Source organism: Halyomorpha halys, unplaced genomic scaffold (genome assembly GCF_000696795.3).
Source record: "Halyomorpha halys isolate HHAL.00 unplaced genomic scaffold, Hhal_1.1 Scaffold324.1, whole genome shotgun sequence".
NCBI classification, from domain to species: Eukaryota; Metazoa; Arthropoda; class Insecta; order Hemiptera; family Pentatomidae; genus Halyomorpha; species Halyomorpha halys.
Genome location: NW_027112641.1, coordinates 547,953 through 561,606, shown reverse-complemented (window position 1 = coordinate 561,606; position 13,654 = coordinate 547,953). Strand labels below are relative to the sequence as shown.

General features: G+C 41.9%; 1 protein-coding gene and 1 long non-coding RNA gene across 2 annotated transcripts in view; one reads left to right on the top strand and one right to left on the bottom strand.

Annotated features, from left to right (window-relative positions):
* Positions 1-13,654, top strand: part of LOC106681305 (uncharacterized) — a 32,543-nt gene that overhangs the window by 1,337 nt on the left and 17,552 nt on the right. The window contains exon 2 of the long non-coding RNA XR_001343225.3: positions 11,378-11,994. This is a non-coding gene — a long non-coding RNA (uncharacterized lncRNA). The remainder of the gene's footprint in view (positions 1-11,377; positions 11,995-13,654) is intronic.
* LOC112210713 (probable protein phosphatase 2C T23F11.1) lies at positions 10,191-11,342 on the bottom strand. Its single transcript, XM_024360749.2, has one exon. It carries the CDS (start codon positions 11,220-11,222, stop codon positions 10,278-10,280), a length of 945 nt encoding a protein of 314 aa, XP_024216517.1. The 5' UTR covers positions 11,223-11,342; the 3' UTR covers positions 10,191-10,277.

Here is a 13,654-nt window from a genome sequence, read left to right as displayed (position 1 = left end):
TATATATATATATATATACATATACATATAAAAAAGTTCCGGTCTGAGTCAGCTGTCACGTCGATGTCAGCTGATCGAATGTAATTAAAGAGATGTACCTAACCCGCTAGTATGTTACAGCAGTTCAAACGTGTTAGATCTTATTTCTTCTTCTCTTTTTTGACATTTTGCTTTCGCCGATACTTAACTGGTACGGAAACCCGGGAACTTTAGATATCAGAGTAATTTTCAGTCTAAAGATATTTTTTTTTCATTATTCTCTTTGAATTATGACCAGTAACGGAATAGTGAGAAGAACAGTTCTGAACCTGGAGAATATGAACCAAAACAACCAATCTCAAGCTGCAGTCAACCAAACTTTAGCAACAGGCAACCCACCTCCGGAGGAGATTCAGCCATTACCAGAAGTTTCTTTAGCGCAATTTCATGCTACGACGCTAGAATGGATTAAGGTCCGTAAGGCAAACACCCAGGACCTGAGGAAGGCGGTGTTGGACCTAGAAAGAGTCACTGGAGAGACCGGAGAATTAAATCATTTTTTAAAAGGGGGCAATCGCCTGATGGGGCGTATAGAAGCGAAGATGTCGAAGGATCTACTGAACAGCGAGGATGCAAAAGCACTGAAAGCAGCGGTAGTCTGCCGAGTAAAAAGAAGTATTCTAAATCAGATTCAGGCAGATGAAGAGACCCCCTGGAGGGTCATCAAAGAAAGATTAAAGAAGGCAATCTGAGGAGGACGGTGGACCCCAGAGGAGGATATATTCATGATGATCAGAGAAACGAAAAAACCGAGACAGTCTAGTGGGCAGTATGCCGCAGAACTCCTGGCACGCTATAAAAGAATACAAGATAAACTCAGCAAGATGATGGAGACAATCCAAGTACAGGGTCGGATGCGATTCCTATCCATGGTACTGAAGATTCAGTTGGCAAAAGGGCTGGGGAAGAAAGAGGGCACTCGTTTGTGGAATATGCTCAAGATCTCATGGATGCAAGCGAGGTGGAGTCCCGGATGGAGGTAGAGGAACCAGAGTGGACCCGGATAGAATACCAACGGCCCAGAAACATCCCAAAAACCCTTGGAGGAGGAGAGAATACGGAGAGGGTAGAAGAGATAGAACTAGCAACCAAGACAATAGAAGAAGCCTAGCTAAAACACAGAAATAATAGTCGGCGGGAGGACCGCAAGTGTCACGGTTGGGCATTTAGTGATGTTGTGGCAAGATTGGGCATTTAGTGATGCATTGCCCGCGCACGAGATGCTTCAAATGCGGGAATAAGGGACATATAGCCAAACAGTGCCCATATATGTACCGAAGAAGAGATATGGGCCGAGGCGAACCAATGGAGATCAACGCCCAACAGATACGGAGAAACAACCGGAGGTTCAGTCGATCATCAGGTGAATCCACGGAAATATCCGGAACGTCGAAGACCGAAGAAGAAGTTGAAGAGCCACGGACCGAGTAAGTCAAGGGGAAAGAGTGGACACAGGAGGATAGAAACAAGGGAATAGAGGTGGATGGAGGCGAGGGACTGGAGAGAGGAAGACGTGAGACATCTGAAGGGGATGTCAGCAGAGGGGCGACCGCACACTGTTGAATTATAACGTGAGGGAGAAGATCGGCGGTCTGCCTATAATAGAGATAGGAGGAGTGAGGTGTCTGGTGGACACCAGCAGTTCCAATACCATCATGTGCCGAGAAGACTTGCAAAAGCTGTGTGATGGAGGTAGGACACCCAAGATTCAGAAATGCCAATGTAAATTGATCACCCTGGGTAGCCCTAGTGACGTACACCGGGAAGACAGTCCATGAGATCATACTAAAAGAAGATAAGATTTAATGTGAAAGAGAGGAGATACCCGCAGGCGCTACGTCACCACATCCGAGAGAGCTCAAAAGTTTAAAACACTAGGGAATAATTATTGATAGTATATTCCCATACAATAGTCCACTGTGGGTGGTTAAAAAAAAGAGCGCGCCTGGTGAAACTACTGAAAAGTACAGAGTCATAGATTACAGGAAGCTGAATGAGAATACCATAGACGAAAAGTATCCGATTCCCAGATTTGAAGACATTTTAGACAGGCTGAGCGGGGGCGACAGTATTCAGCAAATTGGACTTGAAGGCCGGATATCATCAAATAAAAGTGCATCCTAAGGATCAACATAAGACAGCATTCTCATTCGAGAGTGGACACTACGAATTTACAAGGATGCCGTATGGCCTCAAAAATGCTCCCATAACCTTCCAGCGCCTGATGGACGAGTTTTTGAGGGGAATAGACGAATCTGTATGTCAGATTTATATGGATGATCTACTAGTGTTCAGTAAGAACGAAGAAGGATGTGTGCAGAACTTACACTGCGTATTCTAGAGAATTAGGTAATTTGGGCTCAAATTATCGGGAGAGAAATCATCGTTAATGATTTCATCGTCCATGAATAAATAAATTTTTTGGGCCACACGATTTCCAGAGAAGGAATTAAGCCCGACGCGGATAATGTCGCAGCTTTACGGTAGATGGCAGTGCCTAGTGATGTGTAGGGAGTTCGAAGGTTGCTGGGAACTTTAAATTATTACAGGAGATTTGTACCAGAAATGACTGAGTACCTCGTCCCACTCAACTACCTTCTGAAGACAGGAAGAAAAGTGATGATCACTCCGATGGTGGAAGACAATATCAGGCTGTGCATTGAGAAGCTGCAGCAGGAGCCGGTGCTTGCTTTCCCAGACTTCACTCGGCAATTCAATATCACTACAGACGCTTAGTACGCGCTAGGAGCGGTGTTGTCTCAAGAGGGTGAAGAAGGGGATCGCCCAGCTGCGTAAGCCAGTAGGCGCCTGACAGAGACGGAGCCCAGATATAGTGCGCTGGAACGAGAGCTCTTGGGAATAGTGTTGGCTGTTGACCACTTTAGGCCCTTTGTGTTCGGAAGAAAGTTTAAATTACACACAGACCATAGGCACCTGCAATGGGTGGAAAAGTTGAAGGAGTCTTCGGCTAGGATTACGCGTTGGAAGGATTTATTGAGACAGTACAATATGGAAATCACATATAAACCTGGAAAAGAAAATTTGGTAGCTGATTGGTTATCTTGAGCAATTACAGTAAATGCAGTAGAAGAAGAGGCCGGGGAACCTTCCAGGCAATACCTGCGGGAGTGGACACCGGGGCAGGAGGAAGAACAAAATGTGGCGAAGGGAGACGATAGGGAAGAATCTTCGTCTATGGAGAGCTCAGAGGAAGGAAGACCAATAGATAGAGGAACTTGAGGACATTATTAACGAAAAGAGACGGCAGATTATGTGGATGACAAGAACCACTGGATTAGTCAAAGTTGAGTGTAACAAGTATGGTAGGAGCAAATCACAACGATTTGGTCGCAGCCAGGCGTGGAGAACGACCAGATATGTAGAACCTTGAATAATGCTTCTAAGCCAGGAAAGTGTCACCTGTATGTGGACAATAAAACAGTTTGGGAGAAGTTCAAGCGGCTATGGTGTGATGAACGTATAGGAATGGACAGGACATTCGCCCGATGCAAGCTGATGGTGAAACTGTTAAGGAGTACGAACGCCAGAGAGAGGTAACTGTCGCACATCACGACAAAACAAATCACTGCAGAATCTCGGAGACCCTGCAAGCGTTAAGGTACTTTTGGTGGGGGAGGGGGAGAAGAAGACAATCACAGAAGCTGTAGGAAACTGTGAACTTTGTCTACGCACAAAGTATGACAGACAGCCACCAAAAAGCAGACAAGAGGAGACACCTATCGCAGATGCACCGCTCAACGATCTACACTTTCACATGGAGAGAATTTAAATGTGTCACCGTAATTGATCTCTTCAATAAGGCTGCAATGGCGCACCAGGAGCAGGAAAATTCGTCGGAAACATGCTGGCAGCTCTCCGAATATGGTTTCAACTTTACGGAGTAACTGAGCACATCTCATCAGATTCAGGAAGAGAATTTGACAATGCCACGATTCGAACAGAAATGAAGGACCTTGACGTAAAATGGCATTTCAGCACACAAGGGCACCCCAAAAGTAGAGGAGGAATAGAGCGGCTTCATGGCACATTGAGTGGCCATCTTCGAGTATATCAGGTCGACCAGGGACTGGAACCGGACGTGGCAATGCCTAAGGTGATTGCGGTATACAATCATTCCGTACATTCAGTTACAGGGTTTTCGCCATTTGAGATCCTCTTTGGGCTTCACGGACACCGACGGGACTATAAGGGCACGGCATCAAACGGAGAGGAAATACACAACAATCATGTTTCTCGAAGAAAGTTATGGGAAAAGGGCCGAGGAAGAATGGAAAAGGAAAAATCCAGGAGCGTAACTCGGGAAAATTTAAAGGTCACAGATAGGATGAAAGCAATTAAAATCGGGACGATTGTATACAGAAAGTTGGGGTCTAACAGGGGTAAAGAGATACAGCAATACGAGGGTCCATTCGAGGTGATAATTAGGGAACACAACATTGTAACAATAGAAAGTATCAGAGAACCCAAAAAGAGGAGAACTGTTCATATTGAAGAATTAAAACTTCCGGTAATGACAATATAAAAACTGAAGTTTTCTCTTTCCAGATTGTATTACAGAAAATTTTTTTATTTATTCTATTTATTGTTGTTTTAAGGTTTTTATTGATTTTTGTAGATATTGTATTTTTGATTCTATATTTTTGATTTTTGTAAATATTTTCTTTTTCATTCTCGCTTGCTTATACAGCATTTACTGTATGAAATTATTTTTTATTTTATTCTGAGGTTCATCTCAGCTGGGAACATCACCTAATGAAACTACAAACCGAGGTGTGCAGAGACTTCTATAGAAACCATGCAACAGCTATGATCTCTATAGACTGTACAAAGGCCTTCGATTCCGTGTCTCACGGCATTTTATGCCGTAAGCTCGGGGACCTCGACTGCCCAGAACAACTCTATAGCATTATAGTATCGTTTTTAAGCAACCGTACCCTACGGGTTTGTGAAAATCACTCCAGAACAATCTCAGCAATGTGCGGTGTTCCACAAGGGGCGGTACTGTCTCCTCTCTTCTTCTCCATATAGACTGCGGACATCGCGGGGCCTAACTACACCATTACCACAATAGCCGCTTTTGCAGACGACATCGCAATTTATAGCAGCAGCGCCAGCGCCAAACATGCCCTTAAGCGGGCGGAGAAAACATGCCAGAAGATAGTGAAAAAACTACACCATCTCAACATTCAGGTAAACCCGGCAAAAACAGAGTGCGTGGTGTTCGCACTACAGAAAACCAGACTACCTCGCACGCTCCAAATGGCAAACTCCGGATTAAGCCCTTCAAACTCTATAGTTTATATGGGCATTAAATTGGATCGCCACATAACACTGTCAGTTCATTGCTACATAAGACCAAACAAGTCCGTCTCAGATCATACCGGTTACACTACCTTTTATCATCACCAGTACTCTCACTAAGGCTCAAATTACAAATTTATAAAAGTATTTTGAGACCAGCACTTCTATATAGTGCTCCACTCTTCACCCATCTCAGAGAAGGGACACAGCGGCATCTACAACTCTTCCAAGATACAGTGTTACGGAAGATTGTGTGGCAGAAGATGAAGACAGATCATCTACACAAGTTCTTCGAACTACCCACTGTGCCCGAGTTCCAATGCAGGCACATAAAGTTTTTCGACTCCCTACAGCACCAAAGAAATCCACTGTTCAGGACCCTTACACCAGCCCCCTCCGGTGCGTTGGCAACGAACCTGTTAAAAACTCAGAAACGGCGTGCCAGCACACGAATTTAGGGAATAAGTTTTTTTCTTTTAGGTTTAGTTTAAAATTCAAAACTAATGTGTGCCCCAGCACATTATAAAATTCGAAGAACGCCCACTACAACAAAAAATACAATTCAAAAACTCCTTTAAATGTAGGCCACTACAGAAGAAGAAAATAGTGCAGGACCAGAATATATATTCATGCAAAAAACCTTAAATGAAATCCAGAAATAGGAGTTATGAAGAAAAAAAAAATATTCTGAGGTTTAAATTATGTATTTACCATTTATTTAAGAGAGCTTGTGAGGTTTTACTATTATATGTATATAGGATTTTTTTTTTATTTTCAATGTTATTATATTGTGTATTATTAGTTTACGAGATGATGGAGACAATCCAAGTACAGGTTAGAAAGCAGTTCCTATCCATGGTACTGAAGATTCAGTTGGCAAAAGAGCTGGGGAAGAAAGAGGCCGCTCGTTTGTGGAATGTGCTCAAGATCTCATGGATGCAAGCGAGGTGGAGTGAATGCAGCGTCCCAGGATTAATCCACCAACATAGCGGAGAAGAGAATATCTAGATAAACCCAAGGAAAAGATGGGATCCATTGAGAGAAGATCGAGAAATAACGACCGCTGAGAAAACTGCAAGTGCCATGGGTGTGGCATCGGGCAAAACCCGATGTTTCGAATGCAGGGCAGGACATATTGCCCGACAGTGTCCCTATATGTATCGGTGGAGGGAGCAAAATAAACCTGAACCGATGGAAGTCAATGCCCAGAGATTACGGAGAAGAATCTTTGGAATGGATCTGCGAGTGAAGCTACAGAATTGTCTGAGATCTCGGAGACAGAAACCAAGGGAGAAGACACTGGGCGAGAGGACGGCCAGCAATACAAGAGAAGAACATCTAGGCGAACAGGAGAGGGGGCTAGAACACGGGGAGAGTTCTGAGGAGTGTAGGCACAGAAGAGCGACCACACGTTGAAAAACCACCATGTGGGAGGAGTGCACGGCGGTTTGCCTATTATACTAGCGAACAGAGGAATAAGTTGCTTGCTGGGCACTGGCAGCTCTAACACGATAACCTGCCGAGAGGCCCTTGAGAGATTGAATGGCGGGGAGAGGGAACTACAGGTTAGAGTATCTAACTGTCAGTTGATCACTCTGGATGGACCCTGCAGTATTGAAGGGGAAGCAGAAATGAAATTAGACAAGTGAGGGCTAAGGGGAAGAATATAACAGTCCATGTAATGGGAAAAATGCCTCGAGATTACCAGATAATCATTGGTTGCGATCTTTTGGAAAAGGTGGATAAAAGATAGAAAATAGTGGAGGTCAGTAGAATATTAGAATTGGAGAGAAGAGGTACAACTGTCAGAAACTCATGGATGACGGTAAAGCGAGAGTGGGCATGATTAACCAGAGGGAGATTTGGAAAGAGGCAATATTGAACAAATTTGATGATATTTTTTTCAAAGAAGGGGAAGTACTAGGAGCTACAGGAAGAACGGTGCACGAAATCACATTGAAGCAGGTGAAGGAGAGGCGATACCCCCAGGCACTTGGAAAACACATCAGGGAAGAAATAGAAAGTTCACGGAAGCATGGGATAATTGTGGACAGCACTTCATCTTTTAACAGTCCGTTGTGGGCGGTACGGAAAAAGAATTCACCTGGTGAGAACGAAGAAAAGTACCGAGTTGTAATAGACTATCGCAAGCTCAATGAAAATACGATTGATGAGAGGTATCCTATTCCGAGGTTCGAGGACATTCTGGTTGGGCGGTACTAAAATTTTTAGCACATTAGACTTAAAGGTAGGGTACCATCAAATTAAAATGAACTCCAGGGACCAACATAAGACCGCATTCACATTTGAACGAGACCATTTTGTATTTACCAGAATACCATCTGGTCTCAAAAATGCCCCCGTTACATTTCAGAAGCTCATGGACAAATTCTTGAGATGATCGGATGAAGCAGTTTGTTAATTTTACATGGACGACTTGCTAGTGTTCAGTAGATCAGAAAAGGACCATGTGGATCATTTAAGGAGTGTGTTTCAGCGGATAAGAGAATTTAGACCCAAGCTATCCCGAGATAAGTCTATGATAGGGCAAGACCAGATTAATTTTTTGGGACATACTATCTCCAAGGAAGGTGTGAGACCAGACATTCAGAAGGTGTCGGCCCTACAAAGGATGGCAGTACCATCAGACATAAAAGGAATACGGCGATTGCTGCATTAAATTACTACAGAAGGTTTGTTCCGGACATTGCGGAGAATCTTGTGCTCCTCAAAAATTTGTTGAAGAAAGGGTACACGTTAGTAATGACGCTAAACATAACGTCCGAAAATGCATTGAGCAGCTACAACGGGAACCAGTTCTTGCTTTCCCTGATTTCGAAAAAACATTTACGCTCACAACTGATCCAAGTGAGTAAGCTCACGGGGCGGTGGTGGAACAGGAGACTGAAGGAGAGCGTCCTGTAGCATACGCTAATCGGCGTCTTACAGAAGCATAAGCCCGATACAGCGCCTTAGAACGGGAACTTCTTGGGATTGTGTGGGCAGTAGAACATTTCCACCCCTATTTGTTCGGAAGGCGTTTTAGGGTCCACACTGACCATAGACCATTACAGTGGGTAGGAAAGTTAAAAGAGTCTACCACGCGTATCAGCAGATGGAAGGAAATCCTAAGTCAATATAATATGGACATCTTATATAAGCCAGGTAAAGACAATGTGGTTGCAGACTGGCTCTCCAGAGCAATAATGGTCAACGCAATCGAAGATAATCATAGAGAATCATCTAGGATTGTGAGACAGTTCATGAGAGAGTGGACCCTGGAAGAGGAACAACAACCTGGCACACAAGAATCGGGATATCACCGGGGAACGACAAACAATAGAGGACTAAAGGCATTTACAGGCATTGGGCCGTTGATACTTCTGGTGGGGTATGAAGCGCACTACAAGAAACCTTTGGTAGCTCTGACGTATGCCTGAGTGCGAAATACGATAGACAACCGCCACAATCGACACAGGAAGAGGCTCCCACTGCAGAAGAACCGCTCAATGATCTTCAGGCAGATTCGTTCACATGGAAGGGATACACGTGGGTCACAGTGGTCGACGTATTTAGTAAATTGGCAATGGAATACCCAGTGAAAGAGAGGTTGGCAGAAGCAGTATTAAGAGCCCTACGAACATGGTTCCAATTTTACGGCGTACCAGATAGAATCTCATCAGGCAGTGGAAGGGAGTTTGACAATGCAGGCGTCAGAGAAGAAATGAAAGTCTTGGAGATAGTGTGGCACATTAACACCCCGGGACATCTAAAGAGCCGAGGAGGGATTGAAAGACTCCACAGCACTCTCAGTGACGATCTGCGGGTGTATCAGTTGGAAAAGGGGCTAGAGCCAGATGAAATGATGGAACGAGCAATCGTGGCATACAATCATTCCATACACTCGGTCTCCGGGTTTTCCCCATTCGAGATTGTTTTAGGGCTGCAGGGACGTCGTTGGAATTATCGAGATACAGCGATGGAGGAGAGCAATATCACCGTTAATTGTATGGCACAGAGAAAGATGTGGGCAAAAGTAAGGAACAAAATTGAGAAGGAGAAACGCAGAAGAGTGGCACGACACAACATCAGTGTCCGTGATTTGATGGGCCAGCTTAAAATCGGGACGGTGGTATACCGGAAAGTTTGAACTAATAGGGGGAAAGAGCTGCAGAGGTATGGAAACCCATTCCGAGTGGTCACCATTAGAGAGCATAACGATGTCACCATAGTGTAAAAGAACCAAGAAAGCGTAGAACGGTTCATATAAAACAGTAAAAGCTTCCTGCAAAGGTGTGATAACTGTGTGGAGATCCCTCACCTTCCTTCCGATGGGTAATATGGTAAAATTAGTTTTTTTTTAATTTATTTTTTTCTGTTTATTTTAGGGATCTAATAACAGTTGTGTTCATCAATGAAAATGTAGATTCCTCTGAAATTGTATTTTTTTTTTCTTTTCCATACTTACCTCCGTACATTGAGTGCTGTTTTTTGCTTGGTTTTTTTTCATCATTTTTACATTGTATTTCTATAAATCACTTTTATTGTATTGTAATTTATTTGTATATAATTTTTTTTCTATTGTACATAATTGAGTTTACGAGGATTGTTCGTAAACTGGCGGGGGGAGTTACAGCCAGGTGTAACTCCAATATCAGCTGATCGAATAGATCAGCTGATTTGAATTTCTATATACAGCTGAACTGGATTCAATGAACTTCAGTCTTTGAGTATCAACCGAGTCGGTCATTTTTCTCTCCCCTTTCTCTTTTTTAGACTTGGCGTTCTCAAACCTTTAACTTATATATACATATATATGACAAAACAAATGACCACTATACTCAACACGGTTTTAATAATAATTGTGTAGGTATTACTTCATAGAAGCCATATCTGAAGAAAAAAAAACTATGATTTTACATGCTGAAATTTACAGTAGATGATACAGTACAACCTTGTTGGACAATGCCGAGGTAAGGTCTGCAAACATTATCCAAGAAGACGACGATTATGACCGTCATGTTGTCAGTGCCAAACGATTCTGGTGTTGGGTACTCTTTGCGCAGGCATTTTTGTAGTAGTTGCTGACAGATTACATCAACTGTGATATTGTTGCTTATTTTTGTTTTGACGAAAGAGCAGACCTCTTCATTTGTCATAGTATCCCAAATCCCATCACATGCTAAAACAAGAAACTCCCAGTTTTTTGTTATTAGGAATTCCATCACATCGGGCATGGAAATGACGGCTTGTTCACTCAAAGTCTTGCGATTATTTTTTTTATACTTGAAATCACCGAAGGCTCGGGACAGTGCCAGATCGCCATTGATCCGCCCATATTCGATAAAACAACCGGCCTGAAATATTCTAATTTTTTCTTTTTGAAGCAACGGCTTGTGATCGCAGGACAACGGGATAGCCTCACCACTCACGTAGGCTACTGCCCGGGAATCACCGAGATTCGCGCAGAATAGGGACCTGTTTCTGATGAGTACAACCACTGCAGTACTGCCCCCTTGCAGTTTGTTGTACACAGAATCGTTCATGAGGAGGTTATCAAGGCGCATGAAGGCACTTGACAACGCATTCTTTATAGCCCCTTCCTTAAAAGCCGGATCGCTGACGATGTAATAATAAATATTCTTGCTCACAAAGTCTGAAATGACCCCTCCTCCGTGACCGTCAAAGACGCCAAACAGAGAGGTAAAGGGCTCCTGCGGCAATGTCACTATGATCGTGCAGGAATCTTCCATAGTAGGCCGCCATCCTTGCATTGATCCACAACCAGTCATGAAGTCATTGGTGAGAGCATAGAAATTCTTCATTGCAGTATTCGGTGTGCCAAGTAATCCATATTCCATCCTCGATTAACCGTGGTCTTTAATCACCATTTATTAATATCATGTATTTATTTATCAATATCAATAAATAATAATTTTTAGTATATAACTATTCATTTAAAATGTTTTCTTTAAACATGTGTTTTATTTTACTTAATCCCTCAATTTATTTCTAGAACTGTTTTACACAGTCGGTTCGAACCTAATAAATTGCTCACTTAAAGGAGATAGAATACAGCTCCCCGTCGTTTTCAGGCCCATTATTGAATGCAAGATGAGAAGTACAACAAATTTGGCATATATTTAATTTGCTGGTGTTGAAGATATTCAAGATACGTAGGTGAAAATGATAATGATACCTAGCCTCTAAAAATGCTCTGATAGACATTTCAGTGATAAATAATCACACTCTTCAGGTCCGGTTCTATCGAAAATCTTCCACAGCTCCATGTTGTCCATGAACGATGGACATTCCTTTCCTGAAATACAAAAATAGTGCCGATATTCCAGAACCACCTGGAACCTGTGACGAATGAGTTTGTATAGGGCTGGCAACACTGAGTACTCTGGCAACACTGTGTGCTGGAGAACCTGTCCAGTGTGGTTATCGAAGAGAACGGTCAAAGTCATGTAAATTATTATTGTGTATCGCCATTATATTATGTTATATCAATATATGTTCATGAAGATTGTACAGAGTTGTTATTTATATACAAACTACCAATAAACCCACATTGGTGACCCCGATGACCACAGTGTGTGTTTGTGGAACGTTTGTTTATCATCATTTTACGTAAGTCTTTATTTTAACTATTTGAGTTTATAATCTATAAGTTTATAATCTATAAGTTTTTATTTAACTAATGATGAAGAAAAATCAAAGGGTAGTCTTTCATAGATGCCAGCTCAATATATTTCTGGGCCTTCAAATAGTAATCCTACAACTACACATTTTGTAGATCGTGTTAGTGTAAAAACCGTCCAGAAAGGTGGGGACGGATAAGCCAGAAATATGGTTTTACCAAGTAGAAGCTCAGTTTCAACTGTCTGGTGTAACTGCCGAAACCACCAAATTTAATTACTTAGTAGTATCTCAATTAGGTCTTAAAGTGGTAGAAAATATATGGAATATTGCTTCATCTGAAGACTCTAATAAATATGCATTAGCCAAAAATAAATATTTACAATAAATATTTAAAGAAAGTGAAGAAAAACAATTAAAAAAATTATTAAGTGAAATTGAATTAGGTACTCTTTAACCCAGTCAACTTTTGTTAAAAATGAAAGCCCTGTCTGGCTCCGACATTAGTGAAAAATTGCTAAAAACATTTTGGTTGGATAAATTACCACCACAAATTGGAGGAATACTTTCAATCTCTGATGGAAATTTAAATAAATTATCTGAGATTGGAGATAGAATCTGGGAAATGTCGAGTACACCTGCTCAAGTTAATGCGATATCACAGCCATCTGATACCTCAATTATTAAAGAGCTTTGTGACCGAATATCAGCCCTAGAAACAGAAATAAAAAACATCGTTCAAGATCAAGATCTCGTTCTAGATCTAGTTCTCGATTTAACTCTAGCGGAAAATATAGCTATGGCCACTTCCGTTTTGGTAAAAAAGGTAAACCAGAAAAATACAATGAATCTTGTCATTGAAACAAAAAAAGTAAAAATTGACTGTGTCCGCGTTGATTGACACAATTTCTGTCGAAGATACAGTCAGTTCTTTAATATCTACTAATTCATTTACAGATTTGATAACAAAATTTCCAGATCTTACCAAACCCAATTTGATGTCTACGCATTCAGCCCATAACGTTGAGCACTATATCAATACGTCTAGTGGACCTCCAGTTTACTGCAAACCACGTCGACTAGATCCTCTACTACTACTAGAATTGCGGCGGAACAAATGTCTGATACTGAATTACACAATCTTCGTCATGATTCATCAACCACACTAAAATTTCAACAATTTAACACTCCTGAAGGCAATTTACTTTGGTGTGACACTTCAAAAAATATTCGACCTTACATACCAAAAAGATTTCCGAATATTTCAGCATTATCATAACCTAGCACATCCAGGTATAAGAAGAACCTTAAATTTAATATCACCTAAGTTTGTTTGGATTAATATCAACAACGACATTAAAACTTGGACCAGGTCATGTCCAATTGCGAAGTGACCTAGCATACTAAGGCACCTTTACATCGTTTTCCCAACGACACAAAACAATTTTCAACAATTCATATAGACCTTGTCAAATCACTCCCAACATCCCAGGAATGTAGATACTTTTTAACATGCATCGATCGCTACAGCAACTAGATGGAAGTACTACCACAGCGTTATCAAACTGCTGAAGAAGTAGCTCAGAGTTTTTTTTGCAGGATGGATTGCTCGATTTGGGAACTCAGTTTCGTTCTGAGATTCACGGAATTA